At 39.0% G+C, this 25,574-nt stretch overlaps 1 protein-coding gene, 1 long non-coding RNA gene and 1 pseudogene across 2 annotated transcripts; all 3 read right to left on the reverse strand.

The window, feature by feature from the left end:
• Positions 1–327: 327 nt before the first annotated feature.
• On the reverse strand, positions 328–3,166 carry LOC141592586 (uncharacterized). The gene is made up of 6 exons (XR_012521184.1): positions 3,072–3,166; positions 2,857–2,939; positions 1,584–1,768; positions 1,337–1,421; positions 1,024–1,086; positions 328–516 (listed from the first exon to the last, which is right to left on the reverse strand). It is a non-coding gene; the product is annotated as an uncharacterized LOC141592586 (long non-coding RNA).
• Positions 3,167–6,943: 3,777 nt separating this feature from the next.
• LOC141592587 (heat shock cognate 70 kDa protein 2-like) lies at positions 6,944–10,902 on the reverse strand (annotated as a pseudogene).
• Positions 10,903–22,679: 11,777 nt separating this feature from the next.
• On the reverse strand, positions 22,680–25,569 carry LOC141591254 (heat shock cognate 70 kDa protein 2-like). Its single transcript, XM_074411605.1, has 2 exons — positions 25,197–25,569; positions 22,680–24,433 (listed from the first exon to the last, which is right to left on the reverse strand). The coding sequence occupies exons 1-2, from the start codon at positions 25,408–25,410 to the stop codon at positions 22,806–22,808; spliced, it is 1,842 nt and encodes a 613-aa protein (XP_074267706.1). The 5' UTR covers positions 25,411–25,569; the 3' UTR covers positions 22,680–22,805.
• Between the last annotated feature and the right edge of the window lie 5 nt (positions 25,570–25,574).

Genomic DNA, 25,574 nt, shown 5'->3' on the forward strand with positions numbered 1-25,574 from the left:
TACGGTGGCGGTCAAAAATGACCTTTTATGGCGGTTTTTAAAGGTTTTGGGTGCGTCGTTTATCACGGGGTCGTATATACTTTTGCGGCGGTTGTACAACCGCCACTATAGCTCGCCTACGGTGGCGGTTATTAAACAAAACCATCATTATAGACTTATATAAAACGACGGTTTTTAGACAAGAACCGCCACTGTAACTTATCTATAGTGGCGGTTTCATACTTAAGAACCGCCACCATAGATAGATATCTTTTTTAAAAAAAATGGTTATTTGCTACCAAAATTTCGGTAGCAATGTCGACATTGATTTGATAAGCCAAGTAGCGAAATAAACAAACAATACATACAAAACAATGCCAACCAACGAACTTGCATATCATCCGACAGAACAATAATGTCGATGTTCAAAATTATACATCCAAGTGTATAAATAATCACATACACGTCTGAGTTAATAAAATAATCAACATTTCATGTTCTCTCCACACCTCTTTAACATCTTTCATCTCCTCGAATCTGCAATAATACATTTAGCAAACCAATAGTTAGAAAAACAACCTAAACATTATTAAAATCAACATAAGACATTATAGAACACTCCCGAACAAAAGCTTTTGCATGAGTGAGACAAAATCGGCGCAAGTAATAACTAATACGACCTAGAGACCAATTTATTCAAATTTCAACTTCATATTTGTTATTAGCGAGGATAAGCCATGACATGACAAGTGCGATCGCAATTAAGCCTAACACGACTAGAGGTAAAATCCTTTTTTTTAATGATGAATTGATTGATATGAAGATAGCTTGTTTATATAACATGAATAAATCTTTAGCCTATACTTCTGGATGATTGTTGTCTACCAATTGGTTCATCAAGATTTGAGAGGAAGCGCATATATATCAAGTATAATTATAATTATATCCCTCGGAGATAATTGACAGCAAAGGATAATTGAAAAAACAAGAATCAAAGTCATAAGGATCTAGAAGATTAACACAATTTGGGAAGTAGTGCCGAACCTTTGATATTCCATTTCGCGAGCATGGAAAATAGATATGCCGGACCATCCATTTATGTACAAGCTGTGGCAAAACAAGTGAACCTATGAACGGATGGTATATATACAAAATTATAAAAAAAATCAAAATATTGGTTGAAGTTAAAATGACACATCTTATAAATGAATTTTATACACTAGGGGATGCGAATCATTTAAACTAGCATGAGTTGTTACTCTACGAACTGGCTTGCATAAAAACTGTGAAATGATAAACTAAAATCTGAAATGAAGACAAAAACAAGCAAAGGAAATAGAATATAGAAAAAACTTACAGCATCAAGCCATTATAGTTTGCGAGCTCAATTAGCTGGCTTTGACGGGTTTGATTACTCTACAGACAGATATTGTTCAAATTTCCTATAATATGGCAATATATAAGTAGATAAACACAATAAAACCAATACACATGTAAATACTCGACGGAACAAAAATAAATTCAAGACAACCATTAATAAAATGCAGCAATCCATAGAATCAAAAATACATAGCATCACTATAAACTTAGTAGATATCGATTACCTATGCAACCAACATCAAGTCGGATGAGCAAGACATGCGAAAGATGGGAGAAATACAGCCTGCTCCGCTTTCTGAAACTCAAGGTGACCTGAGTCACTGAGTGGATGAGAAAGAAAAATTTTCAGGCATCCTTCATTCCAGACAGAGAAATCAGAGGGTCTTGTTTGGGCAGGTGTAGTCTAGACCTGCAGAACAATCACTTAAAATTGCTAATACCCCAATACAGCGGATATAATAGGGAGTCGGGGTCAGTATCAAAACTTAAGAGAATAGATCCTTGTGCAACGAGGTAGTGATGGGTGCCTAAATTGATTCTAAACGAGCACAAAAACTTACATGAGACTATCAGGTATTTAGTGTGGAATCCAGAAGAATATGGAGTTAGTCTCAAGTATAAAACTGTTCCATAGAAGACTAACTGCTGATGGAGATACAGGGTGTTGAGGCTTCAACCACATGTTGGTAGGAGGTTTCTCCACATAACCCTTACTCCCTTAAGATATCAAAGGCGAATATTAGCTATCCTCTAAACTCAGCATGTCGGAAACTCTCAGGGGTCACTATTAAGCATCCATATAGTGTTACACAATCTGAACTCATGCAAAAGTATCGATAAAGATACATTGCAACAGAATAAAATCGGACCCGACATAGTTTTCCAGTAAACTAGCATGTGTATAAACTTCTTACATCTTGGGAAATATGGTACAAATTATGGCTAAAAATGCGGCGACTCCATTTTTCGACAACCTACGCTCACAGCAAAAGTTGTCTAAAACAAAATCAGAGGATTTAATACGAGTTTAGAACGCTTTAGGATAGCAAGGTCTAGAGTAACAGACTAACAAGGTATAGTCGAGAAACTTTGACAAATGTTCAGCTTGGAAAGGAAAGGAATCCACACTAAACAGATGATATAAACAGCTAATCCAATACCCAAAGACAAATCCTTTCCGTTTTTATGACTAGTTTTGCGCTGAGATTTTAGGCTAATAATCGAGCATTTACACAAACTACCACTAATTATCATAGTAGGGTGCCAAAACACTCAATCCTGGTACAATAGTTAACAAAATGAATAAGGTAGGATAGAGCAAATAATCGGTACAATATTAAACTTAATGACACAATGAGAAATTGATTATAATTGGAACAAATAAAGCAATAAAACGAAGAGCATTTGATTTGAATCGGAACCAAAGTAAAGCGATGAACCAAATAAAGCAATGAAACAATGAAAAATAATGGAGAGGAGGGTAGATAGAAAACGAACCTTAGCAGGTATGCTTTGGTGAAAATAGCGAAGGTTTTTCCACCATTGGATTAGAGATGAATCGTTAGATTTCCACAATTTGACTGCAAAAATGAAGAACCCTAAAAATGAGATTATCAAATCTATGAACCCAAAATCAAATTAAGCAAAAATATAACAGATTGAAGTGATGAGATCAAAAATAACGTTGTTTGGTTAAGGAACTGGAGGTGTACTGGTGGCGTTGGCGTTGGAGGGACTGGTGGCGTGGGATGGATGGGTGACCGACGGATATGGATGCATCGATTGGGATTAAGAATGGGAATGATAGGGAGATAAAGGTAATACATGTGAGATTTAGAAGAGGCCGTGTTTGTAAAGAGTGGGTGATATTTTTAGTGTCGGTTTTAAGACCCTGACAACGCTACCCTAACACATCGGTTATAAATAAAACCGTCATAAAAGCTTTATAATGGCGGTTTAAAAATCAAACCGCCACAAATACATTCTTTTATCACGTCAGTTCTTGCATAGAATCGCCACGAATAATTTTTTAACTACTTTTCGCATCGTTTCTAATAAAACCGCCACAATAGCACCGACGTGATAGGGGTTTTTTCTACTAGTGATCTTCTGCTCTTCGATTTCATCAATTTCACACATTATAGCGAGTTTCGAATTCCGTAGTATATTCCGCCACATTCATACTTCCCTGTATTAATTTCGCGGATTTACGAAATAAATCAATCTTATAATTGTTTGAGACATACCTCTTGCGTAGTTTACGCTTGAGTGACTCCCAAGAATTCATCTTTTCTTTGCCTTCTCGAGCACGATCCGCCTTAAGCTTCCCGTACCATAATGATTCATTTCTACTGAGCTTTAGAATCGCATATATGCACCTTTTCTCGTCATCTATCTCCTTAAATTCGAAAATCCGTTTGATTTTCCTTTCCCAGTCGAGATAGTCTTCTGGATCTGTGCTTCCTCCGAATTTAGGTAATTCGGTGATCTTGAATTCCTCCTGCTGCAACACACGGCGTGGTTGCATTCGGCCACCACCCTTGGGCAGAGTTCGCAACACTTCTCGAATTCTGTTGACTAGATTATCCTCTTCGTAACCGTCCATATTGACAGAGGATTCGCAACCTGGCTCTGGTAACCACTAATGATCTGAGTACGGAAGCGATTAAGCGCAACAAACGTTGCTTGTGGTGATAATCGAACCCGCCTTGAATCACGAAGGTGATTGGTTAGTTTCTCGAAGGATATTTAACTGGAATTCGCCTAAATTCGAGTCAATGAATGCTTAAATAACGACGCCGATCGATATTTAAACGGGATTTGTGATCAAAAACTTGATCGTTTTCTGATATTTTATTTATAACTTCAATGCCAAATTAGCTAATATAGACGTCCTATTTATAGTTAAAATAAACTACTCCTAATTGAAATAAAAGAGCAACTAGTCCGAGACTCCTAATTCCAGTCTAACACACGGCTTCCTTAAGTCCTACGAACGATCAAAGATCGGCTTATTCCTACTGATAGTATGAATTGTCTTATCATACTAGCTAATTATAATAAGGGTTTTTCTATCCTATGCCCACTAGGCATAGGATAATAAACCAAAAAAAGAAAGTATTAAATGATATTTTCATGGGAAATTGTAATATCTCATCACTTTTAGTTTTCTTCACAAAAAATATATTTAATACTTTCATATTTTAGCTTCTTATCCTATGCCTAGTGGGCATAGAATAGAAAAACCGTTATAATAATTACTGAAATATTAATTGCTACGTCCTAATATAATTAGTACTCCAACTCCACGGTTATTTTTCTGCCCAAACATTGCCATTATTCTCGACTCAACTTCTTGTTCATTTCTTCCCTGGTTCGAATCCTAACTAGCACTTAAATCCAAGCTTATTTCATCATTGACGTCATCCAGAATTATATCACAACCTCTATTCAAGCTTCACAAGAAGCAATTTTTTGGTTTTATTACCAACTCATTCAATAATTACGTAAAAGTAGTTCTTTTTTTCAAATTGAAAAAAATGGGTTATTTTACAAAAAAATTTGTGTTCGTCCGTGTTTATTTTAATAGCGGAAATATGAAAAAAATTCCGTTATCCCGTATATACTGTCTTACAACCAGTTGTATAATAGCTTTGTATAAATGCCTCAAAGTTGTTGAGCTCTTACACAAAGTTCTTGAGCTATTTTACAAGTTATTGAGCTATTTTATGAAGTTATTGAGCTTAATAATTATTCTGTTAAGCTCAATAACTTTGTATCATAACTCGATAATTTTGTTAGTAGAACTCGATAACTTTATAACAAAACTCAACTACATTAAATAAGTTGTATATACAACTAGTTGTATAATGCATTAACTGCTCCGGGTGGAAGGTATCGTAAAATTACAGATTCTTATGTAATATAACTTACATAAAAATTTTGTAAAATGAATTCATTTGATAACTTATTTTTTCACTTATTCGTGTCACAATATATTTTACACAATATATATCTATACATATCCGTACGTGAAAATAATTCATGTCAAATATATTTCATTGTTAACTTAAGCGGACTTCTTGTATTTTTCAATGTAATTCGAACTCACATTATTGATATCCTTCATAACTTTACCAACTAAGCTTATTGACAGGGATTTTACATTACCGTTGTTAATGCATCCTCATCTTTGTTGCTGAATTTTACTATTCATAGGAATTTGTGAAAATTTAAAGAAAAATGTTTATTTCATGGTACTTTATTATTTACAAAAAAATGCAATGGGTAAAAAATTTTCACATATTAAGTCATACACATTAAGATTTAGTAACCAACTAGTTTAGAACCCAATGCGCGGTATTTATAGAGTTTATTTTTGTATTACTTGATCATGCTAAATTAACGCCTCATTAATTTTTCATATTTCACGTCTTTATATTTTGATGTAAGAAAAAAAAGTTTGAACTATAAAATAATTCAAAAAAAATTGAGTAAAATTGAACTGTAAAATAATAGTGGTATCTAAATAATTGTTCATTTTTCTCGTTATTGTATTTTGTTTCGAGAAAAAAATAATTAAAAAGTGAAAATTAATCCAAGAGAACTGAATAATGTACTCAAATGTATTTTTTAAAAAAGGTATTTTTATACGACAAAGCTAATGTTTACAATTTATAAATTCCCTCAATTTTTTTTTTGTTATGAAAATAACCAAAATTATGTTATTTATACTTTAATTAAAATATTATAGGTAGTATTTAGTGAAACTTATATAATATGATGAAAAGATTAATTTTAATGAAAAGACTTATATAATCAAATACATTATTACATTATAATTATTAATTTTCTTATTTAGTGAATACAATTAAATTATCAATAACTTCCTTATTTAAAAAGATGTTTTTTGTAGAAAAAATTTGTGAGTTCACCTATTCTTTTAGTAGATAGGAGATTAGTGAAGACATGAATAGGTTTTTTCTCGATTCAATAAGATCATGATACATTCCGATTTACTCAAACACGATTAGACTTGCCGAATTTTATTTTCTAAAAGAGAATTTTTTTAATCAAAGACTCACAGGGGCAATAATAAGGATAATCAAATTGAAATAACCGTTTGGTGAAAGAATTTGTACCTAGCTAGTTTTGTGATGTAACAAAAATGGGAACCCTTGTTAATGGAAAAATTGATTCTACCACCAGTTGTATTATTAGGGGTGTGCAGTGGGCCAGGCCTGTGCGAGCTGGGCTGGGCTGACTTGGGGAAGTGGAGCCCAGCACGGCACTAAACCAAACTGGGATTGGAAGGGTCGGGCCAGTGTTGGGTTGGGTTGGTGTAGCACTAGCCCGGCCCACTTAGTAGCGGGCCAGGTCGGGCTGGTCAATGTATTTTTTCTAAAAAAAGTTAGTGATTGAACGGGCCAGGCCAGGCCAAGGAAGTTGCAGCACTAGCCCGACCCATTGATGACAAAGTGCCGGGTTAGGTTGAGCCATAGGCTGACAGGGCCACCAGAACATAGCACAAGACCGGGCCAGGCCAGACCAGACCAAGCTGGCCCGTTACGATGCACAGCTCTAGTTGAATAAGAGTAATGTACCAACAGTTACAGGCTTACAGCAGTTGACAAGGATAATAGAAGACCCAAATTTACAGAAGAAATTATCCACCACTGATTATAGCATTGTTTACAAGATACCACCTAATACAACCACAAAAAGAGCGACTAGAGGCCTGGAGCTCAGATAACCAAACTGCAAAAACAACCTAGACAAGAACCCCACACATTATTCACATAAGCCAGAGCACTGAACATGGTCAGGAGAAAAGAGCGAAGTTGACTGCCTCCATCTTAGGACCGGTGCCGCCAGCATGACAGGAATATCATTGTCCATGGGAGCTCCATCCTCACTATTCACTACCAGCGGTCAACACCCTGTTATATATCTGCAATAATCGGGTTGCAAATGCTCTCGAGCTCCTTCATCTTGTTCTCAAAATCATCAGCCTCGGCATGTGGGTTACCATCAAGCCATGAAAGGGTCTGGTCAATGGCACCATCGATCTTCTTCTTCTTAGCCCTCACCGTGTTCCTCATCTTATAAGCATAGTTCTCCAAGGCATGCCTGGCCTTGACCTTCTTCTGGCGTCCTTTATTCTCGGACTTGTACTTCTCGGCCTCTTGCTTCAACTTCTCGAGCTCTTCCTTGGTGAATCTACGCTTGTCATTGGTGATGGTGATCTTGTTCTTTTTCCCAGTAGACTTGTCCTCAGCTGAAACGTTTAGGATGCCATTGGCGTCGATATCAAAGCTCACCATGATCTGGGGAACATCACTGGCTGCCGCAGGAACGCCAGAGAGCTCAAATTCGCCAAGTAAGTTGTTGTCACGAGTTCGGGTTCTCTCACCCTCATAAACCTGAATTAACACATCAGGCTGGTTCCCGAAGTCCAAAATAGAGAACATATGTTCCTTCATAACTGGAATTGTCGTGTTTCTGGGGATCATCACTCTCATAACACCTCCAGCCGTCTCCAAACCAAGAGACAAGGGGTTGACATCTAAAAGCATTACATCTTGAACCTTCTCGCTGTCCTTGCTACTCAAGATGGCAGCCTGGACAGCAGCTCCATAAGCAACAGCCTCGTCAGGATTGATGCTCTGGCAAAGCTCTTTGCCATTGAAAAAGTCCTGCAAGAGCTCCTGAACTTTCGGAATCCTAGTGGACCCACCAACAAGAACAACATCATGGACAGAGCTCTTGTCCATTTTGGCGTCTCTCAAACACTTATCAACAGGTTCCATACACTCCCTGAATTGATCTCTATGTTAGTCTGAGCAGTGAATGAAAGAGCTCTCTTTGCCCTCTCACAGGCTGTTCTCAATCTTGTTAAAGCCCTAGGATTTCCACTAATGTCTTGCTTGTTAAACTCCAGCACAAAATGTATCCACCAATAGCTTTCACCTCAAAAATACCCTCCTCAATCGTAAGCAAAGAGACATGCAATGTCCCACCACCAAGATCAAAAATCAACACATTCTTCTCACCTCTGCTAGTCGAGTTCTTGTCAAGACCATAAGCAATGGCAGCAGCTCTAGGCTCGTTAATGATACGGATAACATTCAAGCCTGAAATGACACCAGCGTCCTTGGTGGCCTGACGCTGAGAGTCATTGAAATAGGCAGGGACACTCACAACAGCATTCTTTACTGTTGACCCGAGAAAAGCCTCAGCAGTCTCCTTCATCTTTGTGAGGACCATGGAGGAAATCTCCTCGGCAGAAAATTGCTTTTCCTCGCCTTGGTAGTTGACGACAATCATGGGCTTGTCATCTGGACCAGGAATGACCTTAAATGGCCAGTGCTTCATGTCATCTTCGACTGATGAGTCACTGAACCTCCTACCGATCAACCGCTTCACATCTGTCAAAGTCAAAGCAAAGAACACAATTGCAGGTGAGTATCTGGTCGCATAGTGAGAATATACATTGCAATGAAACTATCAGAGATAAGCATCGAGATAATTCTTATGTTCAAATCGTACATTTAACCATGAAACTGGAAGGACTTATGACATTCACCATGGGATAGAATATTTCATACCTGTAATAGTTACAGAGTACATGACGAATTATAGCCAGAAATAAAGTGACAAATTTGAATAGGAAGGGCAACATAAACTTCGAGGCTTTGAGCACCTCATGCCTAAGAGACGACTTTAGTTTATCCACAATATCGCATAAACATTCAGCTAATTCGAGAAAACAATTGCTAACCCACAAAGATAGATAACAAAAACAATCATATAGTATCCTGATTTTTCGGCAAACAGCGCACGGATACAGATATACAACTAAACATCCCTACATTCAATATATTTTTATAATATTTATTAATGCATCAAAACTACCATATCGACCATTTATCACCAATATTACATCCTCGTTCTCCATCTTATGCATTCTCTTAAGTCTTACCCACTTCTCATTGGGGATTGTTTGATTCGATTTCTTTTATTTCAGGCATAATGTCGGTGGCAAAAGTCTTCCATCATAAGAATCCCTTCTTTTTTAATACTCCGTAGTAAATTAAAAGTCCTTAATTCATTTAAGGTGTTACCAAATGTGTTCTTGTGAGTATTTTACACAACCTAATATGGTTGGTTGATGAGTCTTCTGCACAACTTTAAATTGTTTAAGGAGTCATATACCAAACCTAAATAGTTCGATGAATCCTATACGCAACCTATATGGACTATGGTCCGACAAGTCCTACATGCAACCACAAAATTGTGCACCAGTCCTATATAAGTTTATCTTCTCAACCTTGCGAAAACAACAATTTAGTACAATTACAACTTTAAGAGTAATTATCCCTCTGGCTTGCTAGGTACTCCCTCAATCCCGCTCATTTGTTTACCTTTGGGTTTGGCACAAAAACCAAGGAAACAGGAGAGGGTCAATTATTAGATGACAAGTGGACCAAATTGAGTATGTACGATCAAATAGCTCATCGAATGCCCTCCCAAAATAGAAAGGTAAACAATTAACCGCAAGATGGAAATGGTAAACAAATGACCCTGACGGAAGGAATAATTGTTAGTATGGTTATAGAGACTAAATGAACAAAAACAGTGTAATAGTTCCGAGAAATAGTTACCTACCTCTCCTATTAACTAATGTATTACTTCTATGGAATTAATAATTCCTCCCTCACCTCCACTTTTTGTTTGCTTCTTTTTGTGTGAGCCCCTTCTCTTTGGTGAGCCCCTTCTCTTTGGTGGGATTAATGAAAAAATTAACAAATCGCTGTTGGAGGCAGCGATTTTGTGGAAAATGAGTAAAATCGCTATTTGGCATAGCGATTTAACTTAGATCTGGTAAAAAAAACCAAAAGTGCTGACGTGGACCCATCGGAAAGAAATAGTTTGAGACGGACGCTAAAACGAGAAATAGTTTGCTAAGTAACCCTATTTTGAAAAAAAATTCGCGAAATCCTTTCAATAAATCAAGAACTATCAAAATTCAATACACAATCCAACAAATTAACAAAATAACCGTATAAAAAAGAAACATGCAAAAAGAAGTAAATAAAGATTATATAAAAAGAGTTACCAAAGACGGTGTTGATAGGGTTCATGGCGACCTGATTCTTAGCAGCATCTCCGATAAACCTCTCGGAATCGGTAAAGGCGACATAAGACGGCGTGGTTCGATTACCCTGATCATTCGGAATTATCTCGACGCGGCCATGCTGCCATACTCCGACGCAACAGTATGTTGTACCCAGATCAATTCCGATGGTCGGGCCTTCTCCTTCATCCGCCATTGTAGTGCAGTCTTTAGAAATTTATGCGTTAACTGGAAGAGAGGGAAAATACGAAATTGAAGAGTCAGTGAAGAAAGAATAAGAATATGGAGGGAGAACAGGGGGGGTTTATGTAAGGGAAAGGGAGTGATTCTGAACCGTTGGATTAGGAGAGATGATAGATGTTGGGTATGTTGTTAAGATTCACAAGGAGGGAGAAGAACATCAATGATAATTGTATTATTGATTTGTGATGATTGATCGATCAGAATATAAGGAGGATATATATAATAAATCACAATACCTTAAATTTTATACGGTAGCTGCCATATTTTGTAACCTAATTCTAATGGGCCTAATATTCTAATACCCTCCCGCAATCGTAAAGGCAGTACGTAGTACGAACTTTACGATTGGAGAAATACAAGAAAAACATAAGAAAATTCTTCGTCAACTTCTCCATCTTCATTTCCGCAAGGTTGGCAAGATAAACGAGTATAAACTCGTCAGAAGAAAATTTCTTCGAACAAGAACGTTAAGTTTTTCGAACTTGTCGAATAGCAAATAATTTGTTAGGAACACTAATCGGACCTAAACAAATTTCAGTAAGACGGAAAATTATCCATTAATTGTAAAGTTTGGAGAACGCTAAGTTTTTCAAACTCCAACTTAGATATGAACCACCATCACGGTGATTAAAATTGTGTAACTCGCCAGTACTCGCCAGTAAATTTATACCACCTTGAACGAGAAATTGAAGATTTTAAAGATTCAAAGAAACAACAAATATGTTTTTTTTTTATTCAACGAGAGAACGAGGGAATTAGACAAGATCATTAAAATTGCAAATCCATAGGCTACTCGTCAGGTAGAAATTAGGGGATTGAAAATAGCTTCTTGGCCATGATATCTCACGACAAACTTCTTATTTTTTTTTTTAATGAAAATTAAAATTAAACTAATCTTTATTATTAGATCAACGGAGAAAATCCCGCCGGTGGGTGTTTTACATTATCGACCCCCCGACGAGGTAGCGGAATTTTGTTTTAGGCCTCAAGAGCGTGAGACTCTGATACCATGTTAAGATTCACAAGGAGGGAGAAGAACATAAATGATAATTGTATTATTGATTTGTGATGATTGATCGATCAGAATATAAGGAGGATATATATAATAAATCACAATACCCTAAATCATATACGGTAGCCGCCATATCTTGTAACCTAGCCCTAATGGGCCTAATATTCTAATAGTGTCCATTATTATTACTCTCGAGGAAAAATGGTTGTACAAATTCTGTGTCCGTTATTATACTCCCTCATAGTCTTTATTTTCTTCCCTTTATTTGTGGACACGAGTATTAAGGCGAGTAATACTAATAAAATAAGAGTAAAAAAGTTAGATGAGGTTTGATGATATGAGAGAGGTATGAATAATTAGTAGTTAAATAAGGAATTGTGGGGCCAAAACATTAAGAAAAGTAATAAAATATGGGTAAAAGAGTTGGGTGGGGTTTGGTGATAGGAGAGAGAAATGAATAAAATAAGAGTAAAAGATACCAAAAATAAAAAGGGGAAGAAAACCTGAATAATCCGTTTTAGAAAATAGGGAAGAAAATAGTGAATAGGAGGGAGTATGTCTTAAGCTTAACATGAGTTAAATATACTCACGTGGAGTTAGGACAGAACAAAATGTATTGAAAGTAGTAAAATATTTGTCATATATACCTATGTGAGTGATATTTGATCGTATTAGGCTTAAGATGCTAGCCGTTCTAAGGAACACTTACAGAAATTGTTGATTACACCGGTTTAAAATTAAAATTTTGAAAAAAAAAAATCTAAAAAAATTAATATAACTAAAACCACTTCTTATTAAAAGTTGGTATCGGGGTTTGGTTGGCACCATTAGAATGGTGATCGATTTCAATGTTTGGTTGGATTGTTTTGGTATAGAGTTTGACAGTCAATGGATTCTAAATGGGACTTGCTAAATCCAACACGCATATTACTAAATCAATTGGTCTCCCTTGTGACGGGTTACCATTTGTGACGGATATTTTGTGAGATAAAATTGTAACAAAATGGGTTAGTGGAAAAAGGGGACCACATGAATAGTGTTGCAGAGAGAGAAAAAGTGGGTACTTTATGAGGTAAAATGGTATCCGTCTCTTATTTGTGACGGATAGATGCCGTCACAAACAAGAATTTGTGTTACTAAATACCGCACACTTTTTACGACTTTTTCCAACTTCACCCCTCTCATTCTTTACCCACAAACAACCCTAAAAGAGAGGGAAGAGCCAACTGAGAAAGCCCACCAGCCGCTCAACCACCCGACCAGCGACGGAAAAGGGGATGATCGACGGCGTCAGAAGGTTGACGGCGACATCAGGCCGACGATGTCATCAGTTCGACGGCAACGACAGGTTGACTACGACGGTAGAAGATTGGATTGACGGCGTTAGAGAGTTAATGAAAGAGGATGATGTTGGATCGACGACGGGATGATGATGGGATGGAGTTAACGGCGAGGGGCCGACGGTCGGCGCCGATGGTGGGTGGTCGGTGCTGTGGAAGGGGGAGGGGAGGGTGGGCATGGTGTGTCGAGTATTCTGGAGATTGGGGTTTGGGATTTATTTTTTTTTTTTTTTTTTTTTTTTTTTTTTTTTTTTATAATGAAGGGTAATGGTGGAAAAATTAGGAAAAATGTGTTGGATCTAATAAAATTGTGTGTTGGATTTAGCAATTACGTTCTAAATTCATTCCAACACCTTAAAATCTCACACCACATTTTCCCTCTTTGTCATTTTATCTTTGTTATCTTTTTTTCTCATTTTGTATTTTCTGACCCAAATAACAAAAAACTCGGATTGGACTCTAATCGATATCGGATCAATTTGAATAATAGAATTGTGATTTTTTGCTCAATCCTATTATATACAAATAATTCGATTTAGACTTGGAAAATTGACCCGCCTTACCCCAACCGAATCCGAATTTACTCGGCCCGAACGTTTTTTGTTGCAAAAGGATTGTTATCCATAAATAACATGATAATTGTTGGACCGAAAATGACTCAACCCAATCCTATTCGAACTCCCGCAAACCCAAAATTGACCTTATCTGAACCTGACCTTGTTGACCTGTTTACCTGGTCTAATCCGATTTCCCAAATAGATCTGATATCCGATCTGAAATTTTGGATATTTATTCGATCCAAATTTTTGTTATCGGATATGGATTTTAGTACTAATTAAAACATTTGGATATCATATCCGATTTGGAGTGATCTAAAATGACTTGATCGACCCATAATAACTTTAAATGACTTATTAAGCAAAATTTGGATCTGGTATGACCTAAAATGGCTCGACCCAAAATGACTCAATCCAGAGTGACCCAGCCCAAATATAACCTGACCTGAAATTGACCCGATAATTGTTAACCCAAAAATGATCCATCCCGAAGTGAGCTGACTTAATGACCCATTTGCCAGCTCTACTTACCAGCACCTACACAAGGGACCTGAATTTGACACGAATGTTTACCGCCGCACACATACTGTACTTAATTCGGTTACCCCGTTTATCAAGTCTAAATAGTACTAGGGCCATGTTCTTTTGGACTGAAACTTATAGGATCTGAACTGAACTGAACTTATAAGATCTGAACTGAACTTATAGGATCTGAACTGAACTGAACTTATAGGATCTGAACTGAACTTATAGGATCTAAACTAAACTGAATTGAACTTATAGAATCTGAAGTTAACTTAAATTAAGTGACTTTAAGTCCAAAAAAACAGGGCCTAGGAGTTATAGTTCTTCTTAGCTTTTGGGCTGATATGAATCCGCGGAGTACATGTATTAAGCCACGGACATTTCAAGCACCTTACCCCTATAAATCCGGATTCGTTTATATCGACGACGTTTTAGTAAACGTCGACGACGTTTTTCATAAAAAAGACGATGAATGCCCCTACTATCTCACTAACCTTTCACCAATTCTCTCTTTATTCTCTCTAACTCAAAACAACTAAAAATCAACCTTCCACCAACACCACTACCACACCCCCGCGGCTGCAACCACCACACCACTGCTACCACCACGGCCCTGCCGCCGACACCACCCCCTGCCGCCGACACCACCACCCTCCCCGCTACTTTGCTACATAGAAAGGTAAGTGGCGTTTTTTTTTTTTTGGTTAAATTAGTTTAGAAAATTGAAAGTAATTGAATTAAACTATGAAATTAAATAGTTTTCTTTCCTTTATTGTTTTTGTTAATCGATTAAATTGATTGGGTTTTGTTTTAGAATTGAAATTAGGTTATGTGTTAGGTTTTTATTAAAATTAATTGAATTAGTTTAGAAATTGATAGTTTTTCTATTAAAATTCATGTTAATTAGTTGTTATTATGTAAATTCATGGCCAAACTATGTTGTTTGCGAAATATAGTTGATTGGGATTGATTTTTGAGTCGAAATTTGTTGTTGTTAATCGGATTGGGAGTGAATTTGTTGCGTTTTGTGGTCGAAACCACGGCCAAACGTGGGAAATGGGCGTTTGGGCCGTGGTGAAACGTTGCATTCCAACGTTTAAGGGCAGAGCAACGTGGGATTTGGAGGTTTGGCCGCGGTCAAACGTTTAATTCTCACGTTTGACCGTGGTCAAACGTTGGAAAAAATTGTTTGGCCGTGGTCAAACCTCCATTTTCGTTGTTTGGCCGCGGTTAAAAAAAAAAAAAAAAAAAGTTTGCCCGCGGTAAAAAAAAAAAAAAATGTTTAGCCACCGTCAACTAAGGGATTTTTTTGTTCAACATGCGTCAAAAGAAAAAAAAATGTTTGTCCGCGGTAAATTAATTTTTTTTTTTAAAAAACCGTGTTTTATGCTATTATTTGCCGATTTTTGTTACTTTATATGATATTTAGTCGATTAACGTGTTTTCTAACAACTTCCAATTTCCTAATGCAGATGGCAGATCGAAATGAGAGAGGAAAGGCAATCATGAATGCTCCTCATCCGCCTAACATACACGACCGTACGGGCGTTATGTTACGAGCTCAAGCGTCGTTGCGAGTTAAGCAGGCCCACAAGCAGCCACCCCCACTTCGAGAGACGTCTGGTATGGTTATGATGCCTACTCCCGGTCACGTCGTTAGCGAGTCGGAGGAGGCGAGGTCTCGGGAGGTTGCTGGTAGTTACCAGCATGATAGAGATGATGAGCCGTCGGATGACGGTTAGGGGAGGAGGAGGAGGACGCTGGAGAGTATGTGGTCCAACCGAACCCGGCACCGCCGAGAGTGTTGAGTCTGAAGTTGGGCCGGGATAGTAGAGGACGTTATTCGAGTGTTAGAGAGTCCTCTAGCACCGATAGGTCGAGGAGGCCGAGTAGGGATAGTTCTTGGGTCCTGAGAGAGCCCGTTCCTGGTGGTCCTAGGAACATTAGCACCCTACGGAGTTTTGGTGGTCACGTTGCGTTCAACAGTTGGTCGGACCCTAACCCGGAGAATATGAGGTCGTGGATCAAGATCTACGAGAGGCCGAAAGTCGCGAGGGAGATTAGGCACATGGTTCTCACTGAGGGTGTTGCAGCTAGGGTAGAGGCGAGCGGGCTTGGGGTTTTGAAGGGGTGTTTTACCACCGGTTTAGATGATAACCTCCTTAGTGCTTTTATCGAGAGGTGGCACCCGGATACTAACACTTTCCATATGCCTTTTGGAGAGATTAGTATCATGCTCCATGATGTCCAAAGATATTCTTGGGATACCTGTTAGTGGTGATCGGGTTCTTGTGGCCGGTTCGGGCGAGGATGATGACAAAGGGTTTGCGGGGCAAGATTGCGAGGTTTTATGGAGTTCCTGAGTCCGATGTTGTACCACCGCTCTACAAGAATGGCGGTTTACTAACATCGGAGTTGAGTCGTGTTGTTTACCTAGGGAACGAGCATGACTCGTTACGGGCTTACCTCTTGATGTTACTGGGTCACACTCTTTTCATGGATAAGAGTGGTGATAGGGTGTCCGCTCAGTTGTTGCCCTTGTTTGATAGTCTTGAGCGGGTTGGTTCATATGCTTGGGGTGCGGCTTGTTTGGCTTACTTGTACCGACAGCTAGGGATAGCATCGCGCCGAGATAGTTTGGGTGTTAGTGGGTGTCTACCGTTACTCCAGGCGTGGATATACGAGTACTTTCCCAGGTTCCGACCCGGTGCTGGATTCTGTTTTGAGGGCCGTCCTCTTGTTGAGGGTTGGGCCATCTTGCCTCGGAGTAAGGGCGATTCTCATACTTTTCAGTTGTATCGTCATAGTTTGGACGATCTTACGGCAGAGCATGTCCGATGGTTGCCTTACGGGAACCGTCCTCAGGGAGCTTGCAGAGTATCGCTTTACTCGGGTTTTATCAGACATCTTGATATAGTAGAGCCGTACCAGCCGGATCGATGCATGCGTCAGTTTGGGTACCGTCAGGATGTCCCGGCCTCGATGCCTATTGCGGTGAAGGAGTCTCGGCCCGCGAACGGGACTTACAGGCTGGATTTCGGGCAAGACCCCGATAGGACATGGATGTGCATTTGTGAGATCCATTTTGAACAATTAGGTCGATTCTTATTTGATAAACTCTGGTTTTTTGTGCATTTGTGAGATCCATTTTAGAATTGTATGTTGTGAATAGAATTGGATGTTGTGATTAGAATTGGATGTTGTGATTGAAATTGAAATAGAACGGCCTATTTATAAGCTAGTAATTGTAACGGCTATTTTTGAATTATAACGGTTATTTTGAATTATAACGGTAACATTTGAATTATAACGGTTATTTTGAATTATAACGGTAACATTTGAATTATAACGGTTATTTTGAATTATAACGGTAACATTTGAATTATAACGGTAACATTTGAATTATAACGGTAACATTTGAATTATAACGGTAACTTAATAGTTTTTTCAATGCGAACAACTACTAACTGAGATAACTGTCGCACTATCAGACACCTGACTTCTACGACGTGTTCTCGGAGTTTCTAACATGAACGCTTGCCAAATCTCAATGTTATGTTGGTACAAAGTCTCTAGGTGAACGACACTGGGATCTCGGAAGGTCAACCAAGCGGGATCAAGTGGCGGCATAGGGAGACTCTCAAGGGGGCTGCTAGAATGCAACCGCATCCAATGGCTATGATGTAGGACAAACCACAAAATACCACACGGTAGTCGGCCTTCAACTCGGGTCTTCAATGGCATGATAGTTTTGCAACTTCCTTCCCAAACATTCTTCCCATCTCGCAGTGTATGACCAATCACACATATCGTCCAGTTGAACATCGTTGCAAAAACTAGCAAATCGTCGCTACACATCCAATGGTCCTGCCCACAACCAATCTGCAAAAACTCAACTCGTCGAATGCTAAATCTAACCCGACATACCGCCGAGTGGTGATAGAAAACCTCCATATAACTCTGCGTAGATAGAGTCGGACCTCATCTCCTCGAACACCATTCCCGCATAACTATATAATCTGTCTCTCGGCCTCGGCCAGGCGTGCGATATTACCCGGAATCCACAATGACCGTCATCTCCAACATCCACCCAACCATCGAAGTGGCCCCACAAAACCTCAGGTATACCCCACCGTTTGACCCATGTTGATATAAAGCCAATGGTAAAGTTCATTCCCAAAGGAGCACCGGAGTTCCGATTCGAAATCACCAATTCTTTGTTGAACCTCTGCATTTGTTGAACAGTGAGTACTTGGTGTCCCGAACTTCCTTTCTGCATGCTCAAAACCCGACCTGTTTCTAGTGGTTGAACCTCTTGGACGACCTTTCAGGTGCTCATTAATAGGGGGTGGCAAAATCTCTTGGTCCTCCGGTCTTTGGAAATCACGCAACAAGTCTATGGCCGCCCTTAGTTTAACCGGGTCACTGTGCCTCATATCATTCGCTAATTCATCCCATAAATCACCGTCATTTTTTCGGCATTTGTTGAGGAATATCATACACCAATGTCTTCCAAAAGACATGAATATCCTGGAGATGGACCCTCCTACCTTTTCCGTGCAAAGATACCAAATTGCATGCACAAGGTAATCCATGAGTCGTTCGCATCACGTGTCGGCAACGATTATTCAATCCGATACCCAAACCAAGGCCTCTAGTAAGTTCTTTCTCCATTAACTCTATGGCCTTAGTAGACACGTTTCCTTGCAATAAGGAGAAAGTACGAGATGTTCTCCTAGGTTTACTCATTTCATCTTCGAGTTCTTTCTTAATCTTCGAGTGTTGACTTTCAAGCATGCCGTGGATACGGGACCACATGGAGTCAAGTGTGAGATGCTTTGACTTCAACCAAGCCTTCAATAGAGAATGTGCTGACTCAACACGGGAAGTTGCCGTGTTACCAAAATGTAAGACCTCGTTTGTATAGCATAAAACGAACTTCCCTGCGTGTGGACCCCATGCTTTGTCCGTACATAATCCACCATTTTTGGCCACTTACGTTGGAAACACTGCCACGAACGCCAAACGATTCCTCGGTGGTTGAATTGATCACCTTAAACCAACCGGATTCATCATTTGAGATGACAAATTTCCTCATACTTTCGATTTGGTATGTTGTCAAGGCTTTTGCATTGACGGCTTTGTTAACATGCCATCTACACAACAAATGCTCGGCTGGGAAATACTTGCTCAAGAGCGCCGATCAAACCCATTTCCCGGTCGGTGACAAATACAAATAGGGGACGCAACTCCGGTGGCATCTAAAATCGCAGCTAACTTTCTCAACAGCCACTGGTAATTCACGTCATTCTCCTTAGGAATCATCGCACATGCAATTAAGAAGGACGATCCCGTGGGTGTCACACCAACCATCTCAATGAGTGGATTCTGGTAAATGTTGGTTTTATAAGTCGAATCCATGAGGACCACATAAGGATAAGCCCGGAACAACTTAATCGCTTCAGGATGAGCCATGAAAATGTGAGTCAACTCTTTTGACTCATCGGAAGAAATCTCGTAGAAGTGGACGTATTTCGCTGCCACCGCTAGAGCCAACATTTGCTGAGCGGTGTTTCTTTCACCCATTTCTTCTTTCTTAATTTTCCTTGTTTCATTATACAGTTGGGTGCTTGACGGTTGAGGTTTATCAGGGGATCTCAAATGAAGACCATTTTTAATATCCCTCGGTTGAACCCCGGCCAATGTTTGTTGCCTAACATATGCCTTCTCTTCCGCGTCCAATCCCGCAAAGTGCCGATCCCCGTCCTTATAAACGGCTACGTTGTGGTTGTGTAGTCCACCACCCTCGGAGGTTAGAATGTTCCACACCATCGTCTCTTTATCATTTTTAGACACGAAATTTTGAACGGCACGAATACGAAACTTGCATGAACACTTCTGCGACCTCCTTGGCTTTTCAAGATCGTCCGTTTCTTTTGGTTTACCATGTCTTTTACATCGAAAATAACTTGCCAACAACCCGTTCTTTTTCCTATTTTTAGCTCCGTTATTTGCTTTAACCAAAGCAAACCCATTCTCGAATGCGATTTTATGAGCCCAATTGAAAGCATCGTCACGCGTTTTGAAATCTATAGTAGTCTCGAACAACGGGTTGTAATCAATTGGATTCTCGCCAAAATCCTCCCACGATTCCTGTTACAAGCAATAAGGACTATAGTAAGACAATAAAAAGGATTAATAAACAACATAAGTTGCGTAAAACGAAAGAAAAACATGTAAAAACGAGTAATTCATGCCTAAAACATTGAATTCCAACGAGACTCAATAAACGACCGCGGCAAAACATTACTTTCCATCGATCAACCGCGGACGAACAACGAAATACAACTTTAATCCGCGGCCAAACAATGAAAATCAACATTTGACCACGGCCAAACAACGAAATCCAACGTTTGACCACGGCCAAACATTGAATTCCAACGTTTGACCACGGCCAAACATTGAATTCCAACGTTGGACCATGGCCAAACGTTGAAATCCAATGTTGGACCATGGCCAAACGTTGGAAATCAATGTTTGGTCCGTGGCAAACGTTGGTTTCAACGTTTGGACCGTGGTCCAACGCTGGTTTCCAACTTTGGCCATGGTTCATCTTTCAGGGGACATTTTTCAGATTACGCAACAAATTCTAACATTCGCTACTATTAAGTTAATACGTCAATTAATTCAACTATCGAATAGAATGAACGATGCGCAAAAAAAAATTGAAAAATTAAGCAAATGATTAAGTTGTTTACATACCGTTGAATCGAGATCCGACATATTGTTAATTGTTGTTGTTGTTGTTGTTGTTTTTTGTTTTTTATTTAGTTGAATTTGAGAGAATTTTTTTTAGAGAGATAAAGTCAAAAGGGCATTCATCGTCTTTTTTATGAAAAACGTCGTCGATATTTACTAAAACGTCGTCGATATAAATCAGCCCCCCTATAAATGTGCTTTGTGGGCCCCATCCAGATAAATTGCAGTACATTAAAAAGGGTGCCTTAGGTATAATACTCATATTTACCGTGGATTAGTTCATTCATTCAGTGGAAATATGAGCACCAATCGACAACCATCATCTGCTCCTCTTTCTGTTCATTTTAAGCTACTCCCTCCTATTCAGGGTTTTTTTCCCTTTATTTGTAGGCACGGGTATTAAGGCGATGAATAAAATAAGAGTAAAAAAGTTGGGTGGGGTTGTTGATAGGAGAGAGAGATGAATAACTAAGAGTTAAATAAAAAATTATGCGGCCAAAACATTAAGAAAAGTAATAAAATATGCGTAAAAGAGTTGGGTGAGGTTTGGTGATAGGAGAGAGATGAATAAAATAAGAGTAAAAGTTTATAAAATAAGAAAGTGGAAGAAAACCTGAATAATCCGTTTTAGAAAATAGGGAAAAAAACAGTGAATATGAGGGAGTATATCATTCCCCTGACAATCAGCTAGTCTTGCTATAGACGGATATATCCGTCTATAGCTAAAGACAGGTCAAAGAGCTTGAAAGTGGTGACATTTTTTGCCCCCACCACCCCACTTGTTGCTTGTCCTAATAGAAATATGGTATTCCGTATTATATTTGACCCGTCTTTAATTATAGACGATGGACCGTCTATAATGAGATTTTGTGCCTGGCAATAAACATTATGGAATGACTTGGCACCAAAAAAACCGCCGCATTTTATTGGGAAGGATCAAAACTTGGAGCCGATCCAAATAACGCGTACTCTGTTGAACGCCCGAACTAGGGATCCGAGCTGAACTCGTAACCTAAATAAAAAAAAAACTTCGCCCAATATAACTTGATCGAAATATTTAATAACACAAAAACTTCAGAGAGACGGTCTCTCAATAGCGTTACTGAGAGACATCTCACATGGGGTAAGGGACTCACTGAATTTCTTTTTTCCCTATTATGTCTTCCATTAAATTAGTGGGAGACGGTCTCTCATGGGTGATGAGACCTACTAATTTAATAATGAACTGATCATGAACCGTTCACTTGATCAGTGTTTTAAGGTTAAATTAAACCATTGGTCTCCCTTGTGACGGGTTACCATTTGTGACGGATATTTTGTGAGATAAAATGGTAACAAAATGAGTTAGTGGAGAAAGGGGACCACATGAATAGTGTTGCAGAGAGAGAAAAAGTGGGTACATTGTGAGGTAAAATGGTATCCGTCTTCAGCTTGTGACGGATATGTCATGTCTTCAATGAGAATTTGTGTAAATTAAATGAGGTTGTACCCGACATTTTCAGTTTAAATCGATTAGATTAACAAAACTTAAAAATTGTGCAAATTTTCGGTTGGTTCTACTAAACAGTACACACATTGACACATCCTCCCTTTAGTTAGTCAACTGCTAACTCAAGAAAATCAAATTTAGCCTCATTGGGGATTTGGGATGCATTGCAGAAATTTTTATAGATAATGAACTTTTTTAGTTAACGCAAACATCTAAAAAGCATAAAGCAAAGATTCATAACATCAGGCCAAGATTTATAAAGAAATGATTATTTACAGTACTTAAGTACTTAACCATATGAATGAACCCACCTGCAAGAAACGAGGTGTAGCAAATATGGCAACACTAACCAGAAAGTCACAAGAAAAGAGCTTAGTCGACTTCCTCAATCCAGGAAAACCTCGCGATACATGTTTACAAAAATTCGCTTGCAAAAGTTCTCGAGCTCCTTCATCTTGCCATCAAACTCTTCAACCTTAGCAAGCTGGTTATCATCGAGCCATAACATGGTCTGGTCAATGGCATCATCGATCTTTTTCTTCTCATCCGTCACTGTGTTCCTTATTTTGTAAGTGTAGTTCTCCAGTGCATTCTTGGCCCTGACCACCTTCTTGTGACCTTCATCCTCGGACTTGTACTTCTGAGCCTCTTGCACCATCTTCTTGATGTCTTCCTTGGAGAGTCTACCCTTGTCGTTGGTGACAGTGATCTTATTCTTTTGCCCGGTGCTCTTATCCTCGGCTGAAACGTTGAGGATGCCATTTACATCGATATCAAAACACACTGTGATCTGGGGAACACCTCTGGGAGCAGGAGGAATGCCCGAGAGCTCAAATTTGCCCAGCAAGTTGTTATCACGGGTACGGGTTCTCTCTCCCTCGTACACCTGGACTAAAACACCAGGCTGATTGTCGGAATAAGTGCTGAACACTTGTTCCCTCATAGCTGGAATTATCGTGTTTCTAGACATCACTGGCGTCATTACACCCCCAGCCGTCTCCAAACCAAGAGACAAAGGGGTGACATCTAAAATAATTACGTCTTGGACCTGCGTGTTGCCCTCACCACTCAAGATGGCGGCCTGCACAGCAGCTCCATAGGCAACAGCCTCATCGGGATTGATGCTCTTGCAAAGCTCTTTGCCATCGAAAAAGTCCTGCAAGAGCTGCTGAACTTTTGGAATCCGAGTGGACCCACCAACAAGAACAACATCGTGGACATCTCTCTTTTCCATTTTGGCATCTCTCAAACACTTCTCAATGGGTTCGATACACTTCCTGAACAAATCCATGTTCAATTCCTCAAAATCGGCACGAGTGATAGTGGTGTAGAAATCAATACCCTTGTAAAGAGAATCGATGTCGATGGTAGTCTTAGCAGTGGATGAGAGATTTCTCTTTGCCCTCTCGCAAGCAGTTCTCAACTTCCTCAAAGCCCTAGGGTCTCCACTAATGTCTTTCTTCTTCTTCTTCTTAAACTCCTTCGCAATATGGTTAACCATTCTGTTGTCAAAGTCCTCACCACCAAGGTGAGTGTCTCCAGCTGTAGCTTTCACCTCAAAAATACCTTCCTCAGTCGTAATCAATGAGACATCAAAGGTCCCACCACCAAGATCGAAAATCAACACATTCTTCTCACCAGTGGCAGTGGCCTTCTTATCAAGACCATAAGCAATGGCAGCAGCACTAGGCTCATTAATTAAACGGATAACATTCAAGCCGGCAATGAGTCCAGCATCTTTGGTGGCCTGACGCTGAGAGTCATTGAAATAGGCAGGGACACTGACAACAGCATTCCGTACAGTGGATCCGAGATAAGCCTCAGCAATCTCCTTTATCTTTGTGAGGATCATGGAGGAGATCTCCTCGGCAGCAAACTGCTTGTCCTCGCCTTTGTAGTTGATGACAATCATGGGCTTGTCACCAGGGCCTGCAATGACCTTGAATGGCCAGTTCTTTATGTCATCTTTAACTGATACATCGCTGAATCTCCTACCAATCAGCCTCTTCACATCTGTGACAAGTACCAACACAACAGCAAGTGAGACAATCGTCACATAACAAGAATACACATCGGCAGGGGCGGTTCTAGGACAACCCAAAATTTCATACAAGAGTGAAAATGAAAATACACGAGGAAATTGAAAAGACAAAAAAAAGAAAGGGATATTCTACGGTGTACCCTCCAGTTTTTCGGTTTTCTATATTATACCCTTACATTTTTTTTATATATTCTACGTTTTACCCCTAAACTTCTTACTTATTTCTCTATCATGACCTCCTTTAACTCTTCATTAACTTTATAACTATCAAACAACCGTATTTTGACCTTTATTATAACTCGTTAATATTCTATCACTATCCTATGTGAAAAGTATTACAAATCACTTTTTATAAGCTTAAATTACTATTAAAATCCTTAGTTATGATTCATGAAATGATAATGGAATTTTGATGAATTTTTAGTTAGATTCATATACTATTTGGTTTGTTAATGGATAATTTGGTGAATTAATAAGTAAATGAGTAGGTTATCGAGTAATTGGAACGGTAAATAAACGATAATAGATCAATTAAGAAAATAACATATCAAAGATAATAAATAAGGCCATGGTATAGACTAATGTATAGACTTCGGGGGTACACCATAGAATTTCAAAAATATAGGGGTACACTATAGAAAACCGAAAAACTCGAGAGTACACCGTAGAATATCCCAATAAGAAAATATGGGAAAAAAGAAAATAAGAGGAAGTAAAAGGAGGAAAATGGCATACCAAAGACGGTGTTGTTAGGGTTCATGGCAACCTGGCACTTAGCCTCATCTCCGATCAACCTCTCAGTATGCGTAAAAGCGACGCAAGACGGCATGGTTCTATTACCCTGATCATTAGCAATTATCTCGACGCGGCCATGCAGCCATACTCCGACGCAACTGTATGTTGTACCGAGATCAATTCCGATGATCGGACATTCGCCTTCACCCGCCATTGTAGTGCACTCTTCAGAAATGCACAATGTCAACGCCAAGATAGAACATAATATGGAGAGAATTTGGGGTTTTATGTAAATAAAAAGAGGGGGTCAAACTGTCGAAGACTGGTTCTAAACTCAGTAATCTAAGATTCTACACAAAAGGCATTTAAATGTTACAC

Source organism: Silene latifolia, chromosome 7 (genome assembly GCF_048544455.1).
Source record: "Silene latifolia isolate original U9 population chromosome 7, ASM4854445v1, whole genome shotgun sequence".
In the NCBI taxonomy this organism is placed as follows: Eukaryota; Viridiplantae; Streptophyta; class Magnoliopsida; order Caryophyllales; family Caryophyllaceae; genus Silene; species Silene latifolia.

Coding starts and splice junctions, on each gene's coding strand:
- LOC141591254 (XM_074411605.1), bottom strand. CDS start 25,410: ATGGCGGGTGAAGGCGAATGTCCGATCATCGGAATTGATCTCGGTACA. Junction 24,434..25,196: donor CCCTAACAACACCGTCTTTG/GTATGCCATTTT, acceptor TACTTGTCACAG/ATGTGAAGAGGCTGATTGGT.